Source organism: Sceloporus undulatus, chromosome 1 (assembly GCF_019175285.1).
Source record: "Sceloporus undulatus isolate JIND9_A2432 ecotype Alabama chromosome 1, SceUnd_v1.1, whole genome shotgun sequence".
In the NCBI taxonomy this organism is placed as follows: Eukaryota; Metazoa; Chordata; class Lepidosauria; order Squamata; family Phrynosomatidae; genus Sceloporus; species Sceloporus undulatus.
This window is the reverse complement of record NC_056522.1, coordinates 21,545,645-21,556,837: the sequence shown is the minus strand read 5'-3', so window position 1 is coordinate 21,556,837 and position 11,193 is coordinate 21,545,645. Positions and strand designations below refer to the sequence as shown.

General features: G+C 41.6%; 1 protein-coding gene across 1 annotated transcript in view; it reads left to right on the top strand.

The window, feature by feature from the left end:
- The first annotated feature begins 6,095 nt into the window (after positions 1–6,095).
- The window catches only part of HNRNPLL (heterogeneous nuclear ribonucleoprotein L like), a 22,701-nt gene continuing 17,603 nt past the window's right edge, over positions 6,096–11,193 (top strand). Inside the window, exons 1-2 of the mRNA XM_042476412.1 lie at positions 6,096–6,479; positions 10,590–10,708. Coding sequence (XP_042332346.1) covers positions 6,219–6,479; positions 10,590–10,708 — 380 coding nt within the window. The 5' untranslated portion in view covers positions 6,096–6,218. The remainder of the gene's footprint in view (positions 6,480–10,589; positions 10,709–11,193) is intronic.

Below are 11,193 nucleotides of genomic sequence, written 5' to 3'. Positions count from 1 at the left end.
TCTTCTTCTTGGGTCCCACTTACCCTGAGATTTGCATCCCTGCCTGGAAACCCAGGGAAGCTTGAGACTTCAGTTGGTATCCTGGGACCTTGCAACCGTAATTAAAACAAGGACCTCTTTCTCCTTGTTTGTTGTTGTTGGTGTTGTTGTTGTGTGCCTTCAATTAATTTCTGGCTTATGGTGACCCTAAGGTGAACCTATAATGGGGCTTTCATGGCAAGTTTCTTCAGTGAGGGGTTTGCCATTCTCTTCCTCTGAGGCTGAAAGAGTATAACTTGCCCAAGGTCACCCAGTAGGTTTCCATGGCCAAGCTGGGATGCAAATCCTGTCTCCCAGAGTCATAATCCAATACTCAAACCACTACACCATGCTGGCTCTATCACCTTATGGTGTTCATATTTTTTGTTCAGAACATTTGTAATAAGGTGCTTTAACATGCATAACAGTGTCTATAAAAGTTAATAGCATATAAGCTATATCTATGTCAGTATTCGTCTAATTTACAAAAGTTTCCAGACTATGTCAGCTGGAACCAATTCTTATCTTCCTACACAGTTGGTAAGCTACACAATTAGTTGTTTTTCCACAGATTTCAAGTAATTTAAACTTTGATTGATAATTAATCTGATAGAAGATGGTAATGTAATTCTAATAATAGCAGTTCAGTCAAGCCAATTCCAGTTATGTGTAGTACAGGACTGCAGCTTAAAAGCACTGTTTGCCAAAGCCAACCAAGCAAGTAGCTGAGATAAATTACTTTAAAAACCATTAACAAAAATTGCAAATATGTACCGGGAAAGCAGAAAAGTCTAACCACGGCCCTAAATTTGCAAGGTCTGAGTAGGGCAACTGTAGAAAAGGGATCTTGGAGGTCTTTCAATCATAGGGTCACCATAAGATTAAGTCAACTTGATGGCAAGTAACAACAGCAAAAGTTGAACATCTAGCATCTGAGTGACTTAATGGAACAAGCCCTCTCCCTGGCCACCAGGCATTTTGTAAAGTGGTGCACCCAAACTTCCAATTATAATTACAGAATGTGTTTGATTTTAACTAACAAATGGTTAGGATCACTGCCAGTTGGTAGCTTCCAAAACAGTGGAGTAGAAAATGGCCTCCAAGTCTTATTCTGATCTTTAAAGGAACTATCCACTGTAATATCTATTTGAAGAATATGATTCAGCACATTGGATAGCTCCTTTAAAATCTGGATGACTTTCCAAAATGGATCCACTTTACCCTTGATATAGAAGCAATAACTTTAGTGGGACAAGCCCTTCTGCAACACAGTGCAAAACTGTATGCAATCCTTCAAGATCTTTTCATCAGATAAGGCGTTGTGAAAGGCAGAATACAGAAGGAGGAGATGAAGAAAGAGAAAACCCAAAACAAAACCAGACTTGAACTTAAAGTTCTGTGTATGATGCTTTGTATGTATCATATAGCATTTTTTAAAAACTTGACTTTTGGGGGAAGAAACATCAGAGATGAAAGATGGAAAAGAGATTCTTGTAAAATCAAAACAGAAAACTAGCATTCTTAAATCATTGTTGTCAATGTCACACCCATGGAAACCCATTAGGTGACTTTTTTTAAGCCATAGCCCAGAGGAAGACAAACCTACTTTGAAAAAAACTTGCCAAGAAACTCTGTGATGGAGCTGCCTTAGGGTAGCCCTAAATTGGAAACCATTTGAAGGCACACAACAACAACCATTTATGTTGTTATAATCAGGAATCAAAATGGAGTAACAAGAAATACAGTGTATTTAAGTGCATCTCCATGAACACAATGAGGCTTTACCAGACTGAACCAAACCATTTTACCTGAAATTAGGTGTAAGAGTGAATTTTCATGCCACTCATCTCCCACAGAACTAGGTTATCAATGTGCAATGGTCAAAAAGTTACTTCAGTGTGTTCCTTTAAAAAGATTTCCATATATCTCAGGCAGATGAGAAAAGGTAGTTTTGAAATGGTCAGGATAAGATGAAACCGAAGGGCTGTAATAGGCCTGGAGAAAATGGGGTTATAGATCACTAAGCTTGAAACCAAAATCTATAACTAAGATAGCAGGTGACTTCCCCTCTCCACCCAAAACCCAGAGCCCACACTCAAATCATGCACATTTTTGAAAAGCAGTTGTATGAGCACCTCTATCACAGCCACAAGTTCCATTTTCCATTCAGCCTCGAGAAAAAATTCACGACAGACATATGAATATCCACCAGTAACATGTGAACAGGGATGTGTGCAATTAAAATACTAAAGGCCTTGCAAGTGAAGGAACAGAACACTCTCTTTCAATCTGATATAAAATTAATAAAAGTTGGTGTGGGTGACCGAAGGATGCCCATGCTGCAGGTACCCCGAATCCATGGCAGGCTTGCTTCCCTGCATGTAGGAGCTAGCACAGAAGAGGTTGCAGGGATCCCACCTTGATGAAATAATTGGGATTTCCAGCATAGTCCATTTATGCCTGGAGAAGGTGAAGGGATCACAGCTAAGGAATGGGACTGAAAGCATATAGCCAGACAAGACCTGCAAGCCAGTGGGCTAATCCCTTTTATCTGAGGTATTCGCGCCTATCACCTATTGCATTCAAACTAGTTTTGGACCATTCTTTCCCCATCTGGGAACCATTCTAAAGCAATTTCATCTTTTCAAGCCTTGGTTTCTGCCTCCAAGACACAATCTGGGTTATATAAACAGATAGCAAAGTAGCCAGTCTTCTTTCTTAGTCTAGTAGCAGACAGACTCTTTGTCGATTTACTAAGCTAAGCTTCTTAATATGCCAACTAACCCCAGTTCTACAGCGGTTATTGAGCCTCTTCAGTTCCGGACTTCTCAATGATTGGACTCAAGAGCTATGTCAGGCGAGTATTACTATTAGCAAAGCCTCATGTCTATTCACCTCTCCCACCTTTGATTTCCTTAGCTCTTGTGTGTGCGCATAGACCGTGTGCTTCTGTGTGTGTTGCTGTATTCCCCTTAATAAATTGTAAATTCTTGTTGGAAATCTTCCTCTGGATTCCTGGGTGATCTGGACTTGGTACAGCTGGGCTGATCCCAAGACCATCCAGTCACACTATATCTCTCCTTTGAGCTAAGTATTAAATTCCCAAAAAAACATAGTCTTAGGTCGCTAAAATGAGTGCCCATCTTGCTGGAGGCAATTAGCTTACACTTTGTAAACCGCTTAGTACATCGGTAAGATGTATAGAAATGTACTTGCTGTTGCTATTGCTATATTCCATGTTTTCATTCTACAGAATTCTAGGATTTGTGCACTTTGGTGATATACTTAGAATTCTCTGCTAGGATTCACTTGTTTGGGGGGAGCAAGTATTTCACCAAACTACAAATTGCAGGATGAAATCATGGCAGTTAAACTGGATATCAAACTATTATAATCATGGATTGTGAATACATGCCTATAAAGCAGGAATCTAAAGTTGTAGTCTTATGTCTGCTTAATTGTGTGCATAATTCCCCGGTGAATGAAGCGAGATCTGCTTTCAAGCAAATGTGGATAGGACTGCGTTGACTATACAACTGAACTAATTGTTTTCATTTCCCATTTCTTTCTGAATGGCAGGAAATGTTCAAAGGGACTTTTAAAAAAGGCTTCTTTCCCTTTGCGTGTGAGAGGAGTTGCATGTATGGAGAAAATATATCTTGTTTATCTTATTAGATCTATGTGGGGTTTGACACTGATTTTTGTGAATGACAGGATTGTACTTTGTTGTTAACTGCTGTCAGGTTGACTTTGACTTAACCCCATGAATGAGAGATGATGATGATGATGATGATATCTGTTTATAGCAGCCTTTTTGCCAAAGGGTGGAACACCAGATGTATATAAACAAGGACAAAACAATAAAACAAGCACTATCATATTTGTTGTTGTTGTTAGCTGCCCTCGAGTCAGTTCTGACTGATGGCAACGCCATGGCTCTCCAAGAGTCCCTATCCTCCACTGCCACAACCCTCTTGATTGAGTCTATCCATCTGGTTTGTAGTCTTCCTCTCTTTCTTCTACTCTCTACCTTTCCTAGAATTCTTGTTTTTTCTAGTGATCTGTGCCTTCTCAACTTGATCATCTTAGCTTCCAAGGAGAACCCTGGTCTGACCTGTTCAAGAACCCATTTGTTTGTCTTCTTGGCTGTCCATGGTATCCTAAGTGCTCTTCTCCAGCACCAGATTTCAAATGAGTTGAAAGTTTCTTTCTGTCTGCTTCCTTCACTATCCAGCTCTCACATCCATACATGATAACTGGGAACACAATGGCCTGAACGATTCTGACTTTCATATACTGAAATATACACTATCATATACTAAAGGTAAAATCCCCACCACCTCACCAGTTGCTACTCATCTTGGCAGCCTTAGGCACACTTAGTAGGTTAATCTGCCAAATTAAAGAGGAAGTTCTTCAGCCCTTTATGAAAACGGGTAAGATCTATCTCCAACCAGAGATATGAAGGAAGCCACCTTATAATTGGCTGCATCCGCACCATAGAAATAATCCAGTTTGACACCACTTTAACTACCATGGCTCAACGTCATGGTATTGAGGTTGAAGTTTGTTGTGGCTCCAGAGCTCTCTGCCATTTGTGTAAATGTCCCACAAAACCACAGTTCCCAGTTCCATAGCACTGAGCCATGGCAAGTGGTGTCAAACCTGGATTATTTCTACAGTGCAGATGCAGCCATCAACAAACCTGCTCAGGTCTTTCAGACTGATGGCTGAGACTTCCTTAATTGAGTCTATCCTTCTGCATGCAGTCTACGCTTTTCCTACTGCCTTCTCCCTTACCAAACATTGTTGTCTTTCACAACCATACACAGAAAAGGGAAGTATGATGGCATGGACAATCTTAACTTTAGTTAAGTAATATATCTTGACACTTTAGGACCTTGTCCTGTCCTTCTAGGGAGAGTTCAGGCTTGATTTGCTTTTTTAGCCGTCCATGGCATCTGTAAAACTGTAGAATTCTTCTCACAAGAATATACACATGTATGTTAATTACTATGAAACTATATACTGTCATCATAGTTGGCGGTCTGATGTAAATTAAAGTGTTTTTCTAGGCCTTATTCTTTGCTCTGGCCATTGCGGCAGGTTCTGCTTAAGCAATTCTGTGGTTATTACTGAAGCAATTATGTGCTTATATGCGTTTCCGTTCTAACCGGAGGGCAATGAGGTGAAACCGTATGCAAAGACCCAAACCACCAGCGCAATGCAATTCAGAAACAGGTTCTTATATAAAATGTCCAAACGCCATTAGAAACAAGGTCACTTTAAAATAATTTAAAATGGCCCTTTTATTACAGGATTTCTTAATAGCTTTACAGAAAAACGCTTCAGTTAAATCCCAGTAAACTTTATAAACGTCTCCCCGGGAAACCTAGACTCTAGATCACTACAATATTGCCATTCGAATCCAAATGTTAAGAAGATGTCTTTTGGGGGGGATCAGTTGCATACAGCTAGTATCTAAGCAAGCTTGATCAGCTGCTTAGAAAGGGACAAAAGCAGGGTTCAACATCTCTTCAATCTTATTAGGAGCCATAGAATGTGGTGTGCAAAACAATTTGAAACAGAAAGCTAGCAGCCTATTAAGAGCCAGCTAGGATCAGTGCTAGGGAATCCTGGGAATTGTAGTTTGCTCTCTGACAGAGAAGGGTAAAATGCCTCACAAAACTACAGTTCCCAAAAGGCCCTGGCATTGAGTCAAGGCAGTTCAGGACAGGAGCCCTCTCGCTGGACTCTTTCTGCGGTGTGTAAGCAGCACTCCCCCAAACAGGGCCCTTTAAAGGGATTTTGGACTCCATCTCCCAGCATCCCTTACTATTCCCCAACATGGCTGAGGCTTCTGGGAGCTGATGTCCAAAATCCCTTAAAGAGGACAGTTTGGGGATCACTGCATAACGGCCTCCCAACGGTCCATTGGAACATGACAGGCGTCCCTTTCCTCCAATGGGACGACGCGCAACTTGGGCGGTGCCACTCTCTCTCCCAGCCAATCGCGGCGTTTGGAACGTAGGGTTGGAACCAATGGCGGGGCGAGTCCTGCCTTTCCCCTCCCCCTGTGCGCGCGAGCGAGTGTCTCCCTGCGGCTCTTGTCTTTTGTGGAGGGAGCATCCCTGAAATAGAAGGGCCTCCTCCTCTTCCTCCTCTCCGCTGTTCCTGAGCCCTTTGCCGCCATCATCATCATGTCCTCTCCGTCGTCCTCCGGGGAGCAGTACGAGGAGGAAGAAGAGGAGGAGGAGGAGGAGGAGGAGGAAGGCGCCTACGAGAGCCAGGCCAAGCGCCTCAAGCCCAGCTCCGCCTCCAGCGCTGCCCCCTCCGCCGCCGCCGCCGCCGCTTCTGCCGAGGAGGGCGAGATCGAGTTCGGGGCCGAGGAGGGCGAGGGGCGCCGCGAGAAGGCCGCCCTCCTCCGCCCGGGAGGCTCCGCGGGAGGAGGAGCAGGAGGGGTAAGGCCTTCTCTCGGCCGTGGTCGGCCCTTTCCCACCCAAGAGACGCCAGCGCCACGCGACTCAGGGCCTCTCTGGCATTGAACAACCAGAGGCACACACACACACATATATATATATATATATAGACACATACACAGAGATACATCTGCATGGAATAAGTCTCCAGATCATTTCAAGTCATATATATAACCTTTTGGATCACACAACACACAATGATTAGCATCCCTGACAGATGTTCCAGGTCCTAGTCTCTAGAGCAGCAGAAAACAAGCTTGCTCCCTCCTCAATATGACATCCCTTCAAGTATTTAAATAGGGCTATCATATCACCTCTTAACCTTCTCTTCTCCAGGCTAAACATCCCCAGCTCCCTGAGTCGTTCCTCATAGGGCAAGGTTTCCAGACCTTTCACCATTTTAGTCGCCCTCCTCTGCACACGCTCCAGTTTCTCAATGTCCTTTTTGAATTGTGGTGCCCAGAACTGGACACAATATTCTAGGTGGGGCCTGACCAGAGCAGAATATAGTGGCACTATTACTTCCCTGGATCTAGACACTACACTTCTATTGATGCAGCCTAAAATCGCATTGGCCTTGTTAGCTGCCGCATCGCACTGTTGACTCATGTTCAACTTGTGGTCTACTTGGACTCCTAGATCCCTTTCATATGTAGTCTCCTTAAGCCAGGTGTCCCCCATCCTATATCTGTGCATTTCATTTTTCCGCCCTAAGTGCAGTACCTTACATTTCTCCCTGTTGAAGTTCATTTTGTTAGCTGTGGCCCAGCTTTCTAGTCTCTTCAGGTCATTTTGAATTTTGATCCTGTCCTTTGGAGTATTAGCTATTCCTCCTAATTTGGTGTCATCTGCAAATTTGATAAGTATTCCCCCAATTTTTTCCTCCAAGTCATTGATAAAGATGCTGAACAGTACTGGGCCGAGGACAGCGCCCTGTGGGACCCCACTGGTCACTTCTCTCCAGGAGGAAAAGGTGCCATTGTTGAGCACCCTTTGGGTTCGGCCGGTCAACCAGTTACAAATCCACTTAACAGTTGCCTTGTCTAGCCCACATTTTACAAGCTTGTTTGCAAGAATATCGTGGGGAACCCTGTCAAAGGCCTTACTGAAATCAAGATATACTATATCCACAGCATTCCCTTCATGCCAAGTTGAAGAGCCCTCCCCCCCAACCACCATCTTGAGGGGAGAGAAGCAGAGTTTTGTTTTTTGTTTTTGTTACTTGCTTTGTTGTTGTATATGCATATGTATGCTGTAAACCGCTTTGATCGTAGGAAAAGCGGTATACAAATAAATCATATTATTATTATTATTATTATTATCTACCAAGCTGTTAATTTTATCCAAGAAAGAGATCAGATTTATCTGGCATGACTTGTTTCTCTAAAACCCATGTTGACTTTTTGTGATTATGGCATTGCCTTCTAGATGTTCACAGATTCTCTGTTTAATGATCTGCCTCACTTACTAGAATTACTAGAATTCATGTTTCTTAGTCATGCTCAAAATGGATGACTGCTGGGAATTCCTCTTGGGCAGGAGACTGAAATGTAGGACATGTCCTCAAACAGGAGAACTGTCTGATCACCCTGGATTCCTCTACTTTGTTTATACAGTTGGCCCTCCATATCCACAGATTTTTCTTATCCATAGGTTGGAATATATTCCAAAAATAACAGAAATTCCAAAAAGCAAACCTTGATTTTGCCTCAAAGCCTGATCTTAAACCTGTTGCCTTGGATGTACGTTTCCCATCAGGCTTCCTTGCGTGGGATTTGGCAGACCTAAGATGTCCGCTTTCCCTTCTGTATTATCTTCACTCCAAGGCTGCATCCACAGTGCAGGAATAATCTAGTTTGACACTGCTTTAACAGCCATATTTCAATATTATGGAATCCTGGGAACTGTAGTTTTGTGGGACTTTTATTTATTTACTTATTTACTGTATTTCTGCCCTGCTCTTCAGCCAGAAATTCTCTCAGAGTGGCTTACAGATAGTGAATCAGACATTTTCCTGCCCTCAGGCTTACAATCTAAAAAAGATATGACACATTTAGCCTTCTCTGTCAGATGGCTTTGGTGCCACAACAGATTACAAATCCCAGGATTCCATAGTATTGAGCCAAACAGTTAAAGTGGTATCAAACCGGATTATTTCTGCAGTGCAGATACAACTTTAGAAGTCAGGCACCAGCTTCCCTTCTGTATTTTCTCCACTCCAAAGAGAGTGGGGAGATTTTTAGTTCAAATTCCTCTGATTTATTTATATTTATATTTTGTTAGTTAAAAGATGCATGTAGATGTGTGTATACTGTACTGGACATATTCCAGATGGATATGTGTGACTGTGTGTATTTTGAGACATTGTGGTAGAAGCATCCTTGAACCAGAGAAGAAAGGCCACTTTGGCAGATGCATCGTGGGCTGCAGGCAGCACAAACCCATTGCTTTAGTCAGTGCCACAGGACTGAGGATGGGCTTCTCGCCTCCTCCAGAAAGTTTGAATGACAGGCATATAATTTTCACTTGGCTGCCTCCTCTAATAAAGACAAGTGATTCCTTTTATCCCTGTATTGGGAAGACGCTCCCCCCCACCTTTTGCTCCTGAAATAAATCCAAGCTACATTGTTCTTGAATTCTCTTCGTTCCTCCCTTGCTCCTCAAAAATCCTAGCCTTTATGATGCATTGCTGTTTTACTGAATAGCATGCCTCCCATGCTTCTTTGTGTCTTGGGCTACAGAACTAGATGTGGAGTTAGTAATTTTCAGATATACCCACCAAAATCAGAGGAACAAATACTCAGGGCTAATTTAGGTTTCATTTATTTCTGTGGGTGAACTTTTGCAGAGAAATGTATAAACAAAAAAAAATACATTTCAGATATATCAGCAGGCTTATATTGGAGTTGATGGTTCAAATAACCATTGTGGATATTGTGCATATCTTCGTGCTCAAAGCAGTATAGAATGTACAATATTTCATTGCTATTACTATTACAACTGAACTTGCCAGGCGCCCTGAACAGTTCCCTTTCTGGGGTTTTGAAGTGTATAGGCCTGTCTCAATCGAGAAAACAGTCAGTGAGCCTGTTTTGCTGTTGTCAGATGCAGGAAGACCTTTCATCAGGGGAAACTTTGAGGCAAAATGTATTCATATTTTTGACCAGCAAATTCTGACACGGAAAACTTCTTGGAAAATGTTCTGGAAGAAATTTTTCCATTTTATTATTTATTATTATTTATTGTTTAAATGCTGATCTGATATACCAAGTTTTCTTGAATTTAGTAAACAAGTGTATGAAAATAGTAATGTTATTCTTATGTGCCCTATAAATATGGAAAAACATGGAAACCTTGGGCTGAAGTTTAGCATGTCTGAAGAACTTTGCTGATATACATGTTCTTCCTAGGTAGTCATTGGTTAAGTTGCAGTTTCTTTTTTCATTTTCAGATGTGACCAGTGTTATGCCTATTCCACTTGTTCAGTTTTCCTTGTATTATGTTATTGCTAATTAATTGTATGAAATGAAGAACAACAAAACACTATTTCACTGGGTCCTCATTCATATTATCTGAGGATGAAAAATAAAAATTTGTATTTTTCCTCATAAAAAAAAGAACCCAGAGTCTTTCAGTATCAAACCTGCCTGATAACTATGGCCTGGAACAGATGGCCCAAAAGAAGTGGCTTCCAGACGCTTTGGAGTTGTGGCGTTCAAACGACACATGCCTCCAATGCATCCTGAAGCCACTGCAATGTAATGCCCCGGTCCTTTGGACCGGAACAAAAAGGAGCCGTGACAATCCGGCTTCTGATGCTGTGATTGGGGCCATTGGCCACAGCCCACTTTCAGGTTGGTGCAGTACCAACACGGTTTTGGCCGGAGTGGACTCTGGCCACTCTTTCATTTCTGTCTGCTCTGGCCTTATATTTGCATTATATTGTCCCACTTTGTACCAATTTAATGTTTGGGTATAGATTGTAGTCTAATGAGAATAGATATGAGAGTTTTGTTACTTCATCACTTTTATATTTAATTTGATATATTGAGAATCACAAAATGTAATACATGTAATGATTTCCTTTGTCAGGATGCAGGTGGCAGTCATCACAAAGTTTCTGTTTCTCCTGTTGTCCATGTCCGAGGGCTCTGTGAGTCGGTTGTGGAGGCAGACCTTGTGGAGGCTCTTGAAAAATTTGGAACTATATGGTATGTTTACTATACACTACATTTTCAGTGAGTCAAAGAAAACTTTATAAGAGTTATATGCCTGTACTGATGTTCTAAATTAAGTATAACTGAAGCATTTTCAAAAGTAAAAAAAGATAATTACAGGTTGAATCTCCTGTATCTGAAATGCTTGGGACCAGAAATGTTTTGTTTTGTTTTTGGAATATTTGCACATGTAGTGGACCCTTGATATACACTGGGGTTTGGTTCCAAGATCCTCTGTGGATAACAAAATCCATGGATGCTCAAGTCCCTTTAAATGTAATGACATAGCAAAATGGTGTCCCTTAAAAAATGGAAAATCAAGTTTTGATATTTGAAATTGATACTCTTTTTGAAAATTTTCAAACCGTGGATGCTTGAATCCGTGTATAAAAAATCAGTCTATAAGAAGGGACGACTGTACATAATACAGTATCTTGGTGGTGGTAGCCAAGTCTAAACATGAAATTCATTTATGTTTT